The sequence below is a fragment of the Quercus lobata genome, chromosome 9, assembly GCF_001633185.2.
Source record: "Quercus lobata isolate SW786 chromosome 9, ValleyOak3.0 Primary Assembly, whole genome shotgun sequence".
NCBI classification, from domain to species: Eukaryota; Viridiplantae; Streptophyta; class Magnoliopsida; order Fagales; family Fagaceae; genus Quercus; species Quercus lobata.
Genome location: NC_044912.1, coordinates 43,912,823 through 43,926,932, shown reverse-complemented (window position 1 = coordinate 43,926,932; position 14,110 = coordinate 43,912,823). Strand labels below are relative to the sequence as shown.

The 14,110-nt window shown below is 32.5% G+C and overlaps 2 protein-coding genes across 2 annotated transcripts; one reads left to right on the top strand and one right to left on the bottom strand.

Moving 5' to 3' along the window:
* The first annotated feature begins 3,549 nt into the window (after positions 1 to 3,549).
* Positions 3,550 to 3,897, top strand: LOC115961809 (dehydration-responsive element-binding protein 2A-like). The gene is made up of 2 exons (XM_031080724.1): positions 3,550 to 3,683; positions 3,744 to 3,897. Exons 1-2 carry the CDS (start codon positions 3,550 to 3,552, stop codon positions 3,895 to 3,897), a joined length of 288 nt encoding a protein of 95 aa, XP_030936584.1.
* Positions 3,898 to 7,831: 3,934 nt separating this feature from the next.
* On the bottom strand, positions 7,832 to 13,586 carry LOC115960781 (GDSL esterase/lipase LTL1-like). The gene is made up of 5 exons (XM_031079769.1): positions 13,296 to 13,586; positions 13,034 to 13,161; positions 11,345 to 11,587; positions 9,863 to 10,115; positions 7,832 to 8,366 (listed from the first exon to the last, which is right to left on the bottom strand). Exons 1-5 carry the CDS (start codon positions 13,531 to 13,533, stop codon positions 8,134 to 8,136), a joined length of 1,095 nt encoding a protein of 364 aa, XP_030935629.1. The 5' UTR covers positions 13,534 to 13,586; the 3' UTR covers positions 7,832 to 8,133.
* Positions 13,587 to 14,110: the final 524 nt, after the last annotated feature.

Here is a 14,110-nt window from a genome sequence, read left to right as displayed (position 1 = left end):
AATATGTTAAAAAAACATAAATACAAAAACTCATTAAAATTTTTGCATCCCAAAAGAAAGAAGATTTGATTTTAAATAAAAAAAAAAAGTTTCTAACATAGAAATTTAAATATAAGATGACCCTACTTTAATTTATCTTCTTAAGTCTCAAACTGTATTGAGTTGATGCCAACTTAAATTTTTACATACATAAACAACCATCCGTGTATAAGTGTATGTGTACACTTATCTATACTATTATTTAAGGGGCTTCCTCTGTTTGGATTCTTTATTTTTTTAGTTCAAAAATGCCCCACACCCCTATATTTAAGTAGAGATAAAATTAAAGGACAATCCGGTAAAAATGCAACTCTAACTCCCACTAAAATATTGCCTAAAAAATAGGACAACTCTCTTATTAATTTTCAAATTAATTTATTCCCTTATAAATTAGATTTTCAAAATAAAAATTATATATATAAAAATGCAACCCTACATGGTGTTTTTTTCTACAAAATAAGACCACTAAAAAAAAAAGCCTCATCGCACGCGCGAATTAAGCACGTGGGATGAGGCTAGTAATTATTATAGTGCTATAATTTTATGTAATTTATTTAACTTTATCAAATGTCTCCGAAAGATTGGATGCACATATTTTGACTATGCATATATATCATGGAAAAAAAACATAAATAGAATGAAATCATTATTAATTTTTATATGTTTAAGATATATGGTTATCGTTAAGAACATGTTTATGTTTGCAAAAATTTGCCTTATGTTTGCAAAAACACTGAGGTGAATTGATACTGCTATACTTAATAGTATGAAGTAATAGCAACATTTTAAATTCACAGGAATATAAGTTAAACTTTCATTTATTAAAATATTTAATTTTAAATATTAGTTTAATGTCTAAAAAACTATAATTAATTTCTAATTAACTAACAAAAAGTAACAAAGATAAATATTGACTAAATGCAAGAATAATTTTTTTTTCACGTTTTGCATCTACAAGTTATAAATCCATACACAATTTGCTGTTAGATACATTTGATAGTAATTAATAGTGCAATTAACAAAATTTTAAAGGTGTTGGTGAATTTTATCAAAGCAGAGTTCCAAACTACTAACCTTAAGGGTTGTCCCAAAATAAGCGGAACCTTATTCTGACTTTTGAACAAAAAGTTATTAAGGAAACACAAATTATTATAAACGGAAAAATCGCAGTTTTCGGGGCCTAAATGAAGGAATTCGCTATTTTCAAGGGGTCCCTTGTGGTAAAGCGACAATTATTGCTCAGAAGATTGTTTCACTTCAGCCTACCAAATTTCATGCATGAGAGTCTAGGAAGGCCATAGCGGTTTGTTCTATAGAGTGAGTGTCATAACACTCACTCTAATGCAAGGTTTTGAAACCCGGACCGGACCGTACGGTCCGACCGGGAAAACCTCGAACCGTTCATCTTTGCGGTTCTTTTAGCTTCAAGAACCTCTCTATGTGAAAAAAACAGGGATCCGTGTGAACCGCGGTCGGACCTCACGGTTCTGAGAACCGTGATCAGACCGCTTCTCATGGTTCCCTCCTTCCCTTTCAATCTGAACCTCAAAAAAAAAAAAAAAAAAAAAAAAAAAAAAAAAAAAACATAGAAAAACAAGCTTTAAATTCTACTCCCTTCAGAGTAAGAGTTGATGGTGGAGAGGGCCGATTGTTGGAGCGAACGGTCTTTGTAGAGGAGATCGAAGGAACGAGGGATTCTAACAGAGGAGGAAGGACGGTTGCTGCTAAAGCTTGCGTCTGAGTCTCGTGATTGGTTGAATTGACGGAACTGCCATTTTTCCCCCCTAAAAAATGGTGGTCCAAAAGAACCAGATCTGAGGTCACAGCTCACTATGGACTTTGTTCTTCACAGCGTAGCTCCACAGTGGACTAGATGACATCTTCACTTTGTGATTTTGGTCTAAGAGGAAAGAGGAACAAGAGATTTCATGGAGAGAGAGAGAGAATGGGTTCTGCAAAACGGTGTTTGGGTGAGAGAGAGAAGCATTTTTTGTCTTGCAAAGTTAGTGTTGAATCTGTTGATACTTCATTTTTCAAAGCCACGGTCAGATCAAATGCCCAAATGCCTAACAGCTAGCCACCTTGAAACTTTAAACATTGAGATTTGGAATTATCATTTATAACCAGAGGACATGATTTAGTCTAACGTAGCTTTTTTCAATTTTTTATTCTTTGCTTTAGTCACTTTTTTGGTCTGCCGCAGCATCTTTTAATTTTTTATTCGTTTCTTTAGTCATGTCTTCTGTACGTGGTAGTGTTTAGTTTGTTTCTTGTTTTGTAGCCTAGGCGGATAGGCTGTTGTGGATGATAAATAGTTAAATATTTTAATGGTATAAATCATGACTTTTAAAGATATTGTTAGGTTGATTAATGTACAAATTTATTAAAATATTATAAATGATAAGAAAATATCTATTTAAAACTTATATTAAACTGTAAAAAATACATTTTATTTTTATTAGTCTCTGAATACTTGATTTTCTTTAAATGTTTAGTTAAGATTATTAATTTTTATGCATTAATTTTTATTTATTTCATATTAATTAATTATTAAATTAATTATTACGTCATTACGATTCGACCTCGATTCAACCTCGATTCGACCTCAAAAACCTTGAACCTCTTCCTTTTACGGTTCAATGAACGGTCCGGGTCTGAAAACCATGACTGAGAGATGAAGAGTGAACTTGAGGAGAGATGGAGGGATTCTGATTGGATGAGTCGTGGGTTAGAGAGTGTGAATTGGAGAGAGAGATTGGAGACAAAGAAAACAGAGAGAACAAGAGAGCTTGAGTTGCAGTTTTTTTTTTTTTTTTTTTTTCTTTAAACTAGAGTCAAACGGTGTGTTTTGCTGTTTTTTTTTTTTTAACTTTAAAAAAAAAAAAAACACTTATTTCGGCACTGTTTCAGCCCTTTCCGAACCGAATTGGCCTCAGGCCGAATCAAAAATCGGAAAAAAAGGATTTGTGATGGATGTGTGTGCAACTGTGTAAATAGCCGCACGGTGCATCTGTACGTGTTAGAAATGAGTGCGCAGCCCCTAGAGGCACACCCGTGCTTTCCATAGTCTTAGAGCGGTTCATTTTTTTTTTAATAATTATAAAAAAATTAATTTTCTTTTCTATATATTCCTTTTTCCTTTTGGGTTTTCTTATTATTATTTTTGGGGGGGGGGGGGATTTGTTGCAAGAGGGTTTGTAATTGTTCGGTTTAGGCAATTCAATTTCCTTTTCCATTTGGGATTTTCTTTATTATTAAATTATTTTTTTAGGGTTTGTTTCAAAAGGGTTTGTTTGGGAAATTCAATTTCCTTTTCTGTTTGACTGATAAAAAATAAATAAATTTCCTTTGGCATTTGGGTTTTTTTGATTGTTTGATTTTTCTAGGGTTTGTTGCTAAAGGGTTTGTGATTTTCTTTGTTTGAGAAATTAGACATTGTTACTGAATTTTAGTGTTTTTGGGTATTGTGTTGAACATGTGCATTATTGGAATTGTCTAAAAGAGTTTCAAATGGACAATCCTGATGAGAAGAAAAGGAAGAGGAAGACTAGAGAAGTCTCTGTAGCTAAGACACCGGCTAAGTGGAAAGAATACAGTGCTGCCCAACTTGAGTCTTGTGCTAGTCCTAAAGTTCCGGCCAAAGGGTAAAAGAAAGGGTGTATGAAAGGATAGGGAGGGCCTGAAAATTCACAGTGCCGTTACAGAGGGGTTAGGAAAAGGACATGGGATAAATGGGTGGCAGAGATTCGCGAGCCGAATGGCGGAAAGAGACTGTGGCTGGGGACTTTTGATACTGCAGTTGATGTTGCCTCCGCTTATGATGAAGCTACTAGGACAACATACGTTGCCTCTACTTGACTCAACTTTCCAGATGTGATGAGTCACACATTCATGATGGAGTTTGCGAAGGAGTGTTGTTTGTCTTCTTCTGAATCAGGCCCTTATTTGATGGGAAGTCCTGAGGGATCTAAATCCACAACTGCAACAAATCCTTCTGAGTTTTGTGCAGAGGATGCCCCTTATTATCCTATCACTGAAGCTACAACACCAAGTTGTTTGGTGGGGATTGAAGTAATGGATGAGTCTAATAATAGCGGATGATCAAAGGGACTAGAGGGGGCCAAGGCCCCCCCCAAACATTTTGAAAAATATCTCTCTCGCTTTATGGTGTAATTATATTTATAAGTAGCTCCTTGGAAAAATACAACTTGGCCCCCTCAATTTGTTATTAAATGTCTAAATTAAATGCTTTTTAGAGTAAGCATAATCAATAAATAATTAAGTAATAATCCTCTCATAATATATGTCAAGAGTGATGATATATATATATATATATATATATTAGGTTGTAAAGAACATTAGTGTTTTTCAATTTTTTTGGTGTGTAAAATGTAATAATATCTTTCTAAGTGTAATGTTTTTTTCTTTCTTATTCCATGTAATTTTCAATCGTTTAACCACATATCTATAATTTATAATTGATTTAATTACAATCTTTGGCTACTAGCAAATTGTTAAAAAAAAAAAACGTGTTTTATTTAATATTTTGATAACTTATAAATTATAGAGTAAATAATATACAATAACATAGTATTCTTTTACATCTAAAGAATATAAATAAACAAAAACATAAAATATAAAAAGAATTCTTCAAAGCATTTTGAATATAAATGATAATGATAAGAACTTTTTTGTTTTTCTTGAGTTTTGTGTTGTTTAGATATATGGTTTAGGGCCTTTAGGTTAGTCGTGCCCCCCCTCCCCCTAAAGAAAACTTTCTGGCTCTGCCACTGAGCCTACCTGTGTGTCTAAGTTTTTGGCTAAGGAGGATGCTCTATATTATCTAGTCATTGAAGTTGACATGCCGAGTATTTTGGTGGGGGTAGAATCAAAGGATGAGTCTAATGGACAGGAGTACTTGCCGGATTGTTCAGAAAATGAAATTTTTATGGTTGAAATTATGGCACTATTAAATGGTGATCCTCTATGCAACACAGATTCAGTACTGGGTTTTGGTTATGGTGCAGATCAACTTGGATTGGAGATGTTTTAGGCTTTTAGCTGGTTCTTTACGGTTATATCACTTATAACACACTGTTCATTGGAATGAGCTTTGGAGGTTTAGACTTTATGTAAATGTCTAGTTTTAGTTGGTATATATATTACTTAGCAAAAAGTTTTGGTAGGGGATTTTTATATGCTTACTGATTCTGTTTTAAGGTTTAGACATCATGTAAATGTCTAGTTTGGATGGTAGTAGTATTACTCATCAAAAAGTTTTGGTAGGGTATTTGTATATGCATACTTATTCTGTTTTAATCAACAGTTGTTTTTCTGTTTCATTAGAATAATTTAGGAATAGAAGTGGTATAGCAGTAGGTTCAAGTATTGTACTGAAGATTCAATGGAGGATAATAGCTGTCAGCTGTTATTAGAGACGGTAAAGTAAACTCAAACCCATATGCCCACCCAATTATTAATTGGGTTAAATGGGCATCAACCCAATTAGACCCAGTAATTATTGGGTTTTAACTAAAAACCCATTTAACCCAAAAACAATACACCCAAATTTAACCCAGCTCATTCCATATTAAAAATTAAAAAAAAAAAAAAAAAAACCCCAGCTTGTTTCAGTGTTTCTTTTCAAACCTAGCCATCATCTTCTTCTCTCTACTCAAACCCTAGCCTCTCTCTTTCCCTCACTCTCTGTGCTTCTCTTTGAGCACGAAGCTCTTCAATGGAGGCGTTATTTGTGGTGGAAATAAGAATCTATTGTGGAAATGGACAATGAGTTTGGTGGTGCTATGTTTGGTAGGCCAGAAAATGATGGAAAATGAGGAAAAATCGTGGCTAATGAGTGTGCCTTGTAATAATCCGCGTCCAAGTCGTTCTCCAGGGGTTGATCGTAGGTGAGCGGTGGCTCTAACTCGTTTGACTTGGAGGTGGCTTCGTGGTGGTTGTCCACTCGTGGTGGGATTCAGAATTACTTGGTTTTCGGAGGTGGGTGACATGCTGGAGATTGGAGATTTGAGATTTGAGAGTGTAAGCTTGTAAGGTTTGTTTAATTGTCAATTCTTTAAATTTAGGATATGTTTGGTTGTTGAGAAAATGGACTAGAAAATTTTTAAAAAGCCAACTTTTTTGTGGTTTTTACAGAGTGTGAGAGAAAAAAAGGAACCCCTGGCGACTTGGAAATATTGAATTATCTGTTGGCGTTAGATTTGTTAGGCTTCTCTGTATTTCTTTGATTTGGAGTAAGATTTTTTTATGGCTTTTCTGTATTTTTCTTATTTTTGGTAGATTTCAACTGTTTGGTAGGTGAGAAAGTGTGGGAAACTACAAGAAATTTGTTTAATATTTTGGTCATTTTTGAAGATTTTAAAGTAATTTGGGCATTTTCATTTTAGTGGCATTTTTGTAATTTTGGTAATTGGGTGGGTTGGAGTTTACCCATAATAATTGAGTTAGATTGGATTTGGGTTAGAAGCAATTAGTTAAATGGGTTTTAATGGGTAAATGAGATTTATATACCCAACTTAATTATGCTCACTCCAAACCCGGACAAAATGGGCTTCTGCCCTTTTTGGGCAAATTAATTAGTCTTTTACCCTTCTTCCCAAACTAAATAGGGAAATACCCCTCTTTTGAAAATCGAGTTAAAAAAAAAAAAAAATTCTAGAGCCCTATAGTGACGTTTTTAAGGACCTATAGTGATGTTTATGAAGACCTATAGTGACGTTTTGTAACTCGATTTCCTATAGTGACGTTTTTTATTGCCTATAACTCGATTTTATGGATATCAAGTTACAAAACGTCACTATAGGTCTTCATAAATGTCACTATAGGTCCTTGAAAACGTCACTATAGGGTTTAAATCGATTTTCAAAAGAGGGGTATTTCCCTATTTAGTTTGGGAAGAAGGGCAAAAGGCTAATTAATTTGCCCGAAAAGGGCAGGAGCCCATTTTGTCCCTCCAAACCCACCCAAACTCGCCCATTTGACACCCCTAGCTATTATATTAAACTTAATGCAGGTAAATTTTCATTCTTCTTAATGTAGTTTTTTATTTGTTTTATTTCATTGTCTCTTCCCTCCAAATCTCGACAATAAAAATCTGGCAATAACTATAATGCATAGATGGCAATAACTATAACATGTTTAACATAAGGGAAATATTATGCCCACAAAAGTTTCATAACAAATTTTAGATGATAAATTATTATTAATGAATAAAAAAAAGTATTTTTAATGGTGAGTCCAAATTAAAACAAAAAAACAGCATGTCACTTATGATTAATTTGTTGTAAACATGGTTCTCAAAAAAAAAAAAAAAAATTGTTGTAAACATAGCATTATTTTTAATAAAATTGAAACCAACTATATGATAGGCAAAATATACTGACGAACTTTCATGCTCATCTTATTTGTTTTGTTTTGTTTTTTTTATCTTATTTATTGGTCCAAAGAAATCATAAAAGCAAATGATCAACAGACAATATATCAATGGTTTCTTTGAATACACTTACTATACATCTCCCATAAATAAGATAAATAAGAGACATGAATATTATTGCATCTATACATACATAGGCTTCACCAAACTAGTATTTTTATTTTAACTTCAAAAAGTATAGACTTTAAAGTTCAAAATTTCAAAGAACTTTATTTTCTTCCAATCAGTAATTAATACAGTAAAGCCTTAAAGGAATAATAAGAAATAGGAAAAATAAGGGTTCACCGAGCTATTAATAATACATCAACATTATGCAATCAAATTTCAACCAAGCAAATTAATATAACGTGATTGTGCAACACAAGAAAATCAGATACAATACAAGTACCGCATAAGTGCACTGCCACAAGTTGCAGATTTACTAGGAACTACATCTCAAAGCCCATCAATATTTATATTTAAAAAGTTCCACAATTGATATATGAGCCTCGTACCTTATTGCCTATAGACTCTACTGATAATCCACACCAGCAAACATGCATTCAAGGGGTAGAGAGTAGAGACACAGAAAAATAAGTACATTGGAACCTAAATATATAATTTCTTGAGGATTATTAGTTATATAATAAAAATACTAGATATTAGTTCTTAGTGTCCATGGCCATAATGGTGCTCAGGTTCATTGGGTGCATGTACTCTGTGGAACCAGTCATGATCTGCTGACCAATGATCCGGTTTGCACGCTCCGTAGGGTGGAAAGGATCCCAAAACACATAGGCGTTCCGGTTTTGGCATAGGTTTGCCAGTGGATTGCATGTTCCAAGTCCATTGTAGGGGCCTAGGCCACAACATGCTACTTTTGATGTAACAAAACCTGGTCCACCCAGCGAGTAACATACAATTAAGATCTATTTGGATACCACTTATTACTGAAAACTGAAAACACTGTAACAAAATAATTTTTTAATATGTGAATAGTGCCATATGACTCATTTTTTTACTTAAAAGTTGCATTTTTTCATACTTATGGATCTCGCGAACAATGCACAGGAACCACAAAAAAAAAAAAAAAAAGACTCAAATTTTTTTTCCTTTTCAATGCAATCCAAACTCAACCTTAATTACTCATTTTTCCCAACCAAATATGCATGGAGAATGAAGTAGAAAGATAAGAGCCATGTCACAAATTGCTGATATATGGCCAATCAAAATAATAGGATGCATTTGGATTTAGGGAATTAAAATCAAAAAATTTTTGAAAATTATATAAATTGTTTGGTATAAAGTTTAATGTAATAGATTTAAAATAATATTTTACCCTGAATATTTTAAATTCTTGTATTAATAAAAATTCAAACTATAAATTAAAAAAATTCATCTTTTCAAATACTTTCATGAGTTCCATTTCCACCAAAAAAAAAAAAAAAATCATTATAGAGATTGAATGATTGGAATTAAAAAAATAAATAAAAAGTTTATTGGGTCCCTATATTATTGTTTCTCTTTTAGAGGATATATTCATGAGTTTTACTATTTTTTGAAACGTTCTAGTCTTTTTCATGATCACCCAAAATTATCGACCTTTAAATAAAATAAATTAAAAAAAAAAAAAAAAAAAAACTTATTGATCTTTGTACTGTAGCTACGTTACAAGTATTAACTGCCAATCAACTATATTGTATTATTTCTATATACACCTGTCAATATATTTTCGCCAACCTCTTTTATAGCTAGGTTGAAGAGAGAGAATTTAATTTGAAAATAATCCTTTGATATTAGGGGAATACTTTTATCTTAAAAATGATTTTTTTTTTTTACAAATTTTTTTTTTCTTATACCAAATGACGTGAAAAATCTACAAGTTTCATTGATTATGTGGCCTTCTTCAAGGTCCGGACACAGGAGGGCCAGGACCGTACACCACAAAAAAGGTTTTTTTTTTTTTTTTTTTTTTTTTTTTTTTTTTTTTTTTAAGGATCAAAACCCTTGAAAAAGGTATGAAAAGCCCAAAAGATTAAAAAAGGTCTAAGGAGGTTTTTATTTTATTTTATTTTTTTTTAGTGATACATGATATAAATGTAGAACGATTATTTAACCAATATATATACGAGGAGGATGTTCTAAATCTTCTGATAAATATATATGTTTAAAATAATATGCTAGTTACAGAATAAAAGTTCACATCATCAGCAAATAAGTAATATAAAATATAAAATTTCACATTATGGTAGGTCATGTGTGATGAGGTGGTCGAGTATTTTAAAAATATGTTGTGAAATAATTGTGACATTTTTTGTGTCAGTAATATACTAATATTACTATAAATATGAGAGGGGAGGGGAAGGGTGCAAATTAATTAGGAAAACAAACCATATGCTTGGGGGTTGTCGATGATGTTCCTGTTCATATTGAAGGAATTGGCAAAAACAAAGACATTTGAGCCTAGTTCACTGTTGAGTTGTTGAATCATTCGGCCGAGCTCCGGGTTAAAAATTCCTGCAGCCTGTTGTAATGCTGGTACACATTCCCCATTTCTGCTTCTCATGGCTAGCTCTGCTGGTACACAACCCAGTGGCCCAGTTCCTGTCACCAGTACTCTACGGGCTCCCAGCTTGTACAGTCTCTACACTTTCACAAATGGGTGAGAAAACAATCCCCACCAAAGGGCCCAAACAAAATAATATATGATTAAATAAAAAAAAGAACAAAAGCCAAACATGCATATGGTTTTTTTTTTTTTCAATAAGATAGAGAGGTTCTAATTAAGAATTTGCTGAACTATTTTTGGTTTAAAGTAAATTTCATTTATTTTACAATTGAGTACTTGTAAGTTGTAATAAATTTTAAATATAACACACTTGTAAGAATTATGCTTTTTTTTTTTTAATCATCAGATCAAAACATTAATTAGTTTTTGGTGTAAGTGACTAGTGGAGCTCGAATTTCATAATCAAATCTTTTATTTTTTGGTATGCTAGTTGAACTAAATAAGATATATGGAAATCAATTAAAGAAAACTGATAAATTATGAATTATCTCACTTATCATTTTAAGATAATTCATTTTTAACTTATGGAATATGAAAGATAAAATAGATATAAGATTGAATGCAAGATCGCTTATATATGCTTTATATCATAAAGCTTAATAAATTATTATTTATTTTAAAATTTTAAATTAATAAAAATGAAGAAATTAATTAATATTACAATATCAATGAATAAGTCTTGGTCTTATATAGCTATCTGTGGTCTTTCTTTGGGACAACAGTGCATGTAGTGGATGTCCCCCCTACGCTAGTGTATGCACATCGATTTCACATCAACCGCATTGATCAGCCACAGAGATACGGCGCAATAAAGGGAAGTGGGGTTTACAGGGTCTTTAATCCAGTGGGATAGCGAAAGATCAAAAGAATTTTTTTTTTTAATTCTTTTAAATATAAGGACGTGGTACTATCATCTGTAATTGTGAAAAAAAAATTAATGCTTCTACAGTCTACGTACACTTATTGTGAAAAAAATTAATTGTGAAAAAGCCCTTCATCTTGAATGTGTGTACCATATCTATGAAACAATTAAACACTACTGGGTCCTCACCCACCAAACATTTATTTCGTAAATAATTCAATACTCCCCCAAATATATTCATCCAAAACTCAATTTTCTCAACGTAAAGCAACAAACTAACTTATATGCATGCAATGTTAGAAGTGTAAAATTAAATAATTAAATTTACTATATTCAAATAATTAAAAAATTTTGAGACAATTAATAATCAAATTTGCAGAACAGAATATGCTAGCTAGCTAGGATTTTGAGAAGGGAAGGAATTTTTATTTATGAGAATTACCCTTAGAATTTTTCGATACTCAGAGATGAGGTAACGGCAGTAATCTGGGATGGAGAATTGGCGTGACCTTGCTGAGAAAGGTGTCAAGAAATAGTTGTTAACAAAATCGTTACCACCAAGTGTAATGAGGACGAGTGCATCGTTCACTAGCCGCTTAGCCTGGGCTTGTCCGACTTGCGCTCTCAGCCTTAGCTGGTACTGTTGGAACAATTGAAACTGTCTGGAGATTCTTATAATGTTGAACTGCAATATGCAAAATTTTGATTCACTACTCATTACTTCATTAAAAACTTAAACCTCAAAGGAATGCTTGAAAAATTGCTGCACGTACAAAACTTAGGACTGGTTGCCAAACGGTGTCAAAAATTTAAAGTAACCTTATACTTAAGTAGGGGATATTTATAAACTATATGACCCAAGAAATTCTACAATTTTTTCTGCAAGCAGGTTTTTTTGGAGAACATAATATGATAAAAGTTGTAAATTAAACTGTGTTTGGAGTGGAGTTATTGTATGTCTATCGTTAGCCTCTGTGGTAGAATCAATACTGATTCTACCATAGAGGCAGTAATTTACCCTTGCGGCTGCTGCAATTTCGAATTCCGTATTATATGTATGCTCTTTTGACTAGGTAACCATCTATTTCAATATCAAGTTTTAGGTGTACATATATACAAGCTCATATGTACATTTCTAATTCAAGCTCTGACATACATATATCCACTTCATAATCTTCTCGGTGGGAAGTCAAGAGAAGGCAACTTTGGAGTTCGGATTAGAAAAATGTCTTTCAATTCCACATGCCAAAGTTCCATATTTTCACCTCTCTTTTTTTTTTTTTTTTTTTTTTTTTGTCATTATATGTCTACATATGAAGTGTCTATTTGGATGGTGATTTTTGTTTAAAATTATTTGCTTAATGGCTAGAACATGTTCAAACCCTATAAAAAAAAAATGAGGTATTAAAATGTTGTTCATAAATAATAAAAAAATTAAAAACTAAAAGAGAAGTTTCTCAACCAAAAAAAAAAAAAAATCTAAAAGAGAATGTTATTGAGAAGTAGACAAAAATAGAGCTAGATTTGGTACGAAAATTCTTCTAGAATCACTCTATTTGCTACAACTTGCTAAAGTATTTTCTCCACCACTCACAATATTAACGAGTAATTATTACATACTTTTAGAGAATAATGGCATAGTGCTCTCGCTTTCCACGTTTATGGTGGGGTACCATGCACGATTGAGAGAGGATCATTACGTCACTGTATTTCAAAAGTATTTAATAATTTTCAGTTTTCTGTTAAACATGTCAAATTATGACAAAGGTTGCATTTATAAACTTTTTCTAGACATTAAGCATGTGTTTAGTTCCGTGTTCGCGTCTATTGTGTTTGCGTTTTCAGCTTCTTCTTTTATCTTTTTCTTTTTTCTTTTTTTTAAGCCATAAAATTTGACTTTTCCAACTATACACCATTCACGCATTTTAGATTTTCTACGATAGAATGAACTGGTTACTCACAAGCACTTTATTAAAAAAAAAATATATTAAAAATAGGTCGTACAATACTATTTACATATTTAAAAATTATTTTACTATAATGTTTTCAATTTTCAACAAAATAAGTTGCATCCAAACGGATCCTAACAATAGAAAAGTTCCAACTCAAATTTAATTAATGTTGGACTTACAAACTGAAATCCGGTGTCGTTAAGGATTCCAATGCCAGCAGAAGCAAAGTTGGCACCAACAAGCAGTTTTTGTCCTGTGAGTTGAGGATTCAAGTATGGCAATGTGCTCTCTGCCCCCAATTGCTCACCTAAATGTATATATATTGTACACATTTTATTATGTTTTATTAATTAGTTCAATGAACCACATTCGTACGAGAAAATTTTGTTAAGCTTAGAAAAGAGATATGAAGTGAAATGGAAATTAAAACAATAAACTCACTGATAATGTCAGGAAGGTTCAAGCCATTGGAGAATCGGCCAGTTGCTTGGCGAGTGGGATAGTCTATACCATTTGGTGGAATATTGGCACGTGCAGTAGTTGCTAAGTAGTTGTTGTTGCCATTATCTACTAGTGAATCCCCAAAAACAAAGAAAGCCCGAGCTGCCTCGGCTTTAGGTGCAACTGTTACTACTAGGACAATGGTCAGGGTGAGCGTTATAATCCTAGGATTTGACATGGTCAATAATGGGGAGATTTCTTTGGCACCCAGCTCTCTCTCGCTCTCTCTTATATTATTAGAGGCTTCTGGTTGTGAATGGGAGAGTGGGGATGGTTTTATAGGGTTTAAGTTTACATGCATGAGAAGGGGATGAGGACAAAAATGTACAAAAGCAAAGGCTTGGAAGAAATCTGGGTGGAATTGGTTGCGTAATCACGGAAGTGGAGTTGTTGGCATATACTAAATACCCACTGTCCTTTTTTCTTTTCTTTTTGAGTAAAATAATACCCACTGTTCAGAAGATGATTTCTTAAATCTTTTTTAAAAAATGATTTTTTTTTTTAAATCCAATATTGATAAAGTTTTAATAATAAATTGTTTTGTGTGAACTTATATTGACATAACATGTTAGAATTAGAATATCATTTAATTTAAAAGTTTATAAGTCATAAATTAGGATCCATCAATCTTATATAATCACTCAATTTTGTTGTTACCACCTATGATGAGACATTGAGACTTATAAGTACTCAACTACGTGAGAGAGAGAGGGGCAAATCTTATCCTAAACCGCACGGTCAAACTCCAAAAGTAA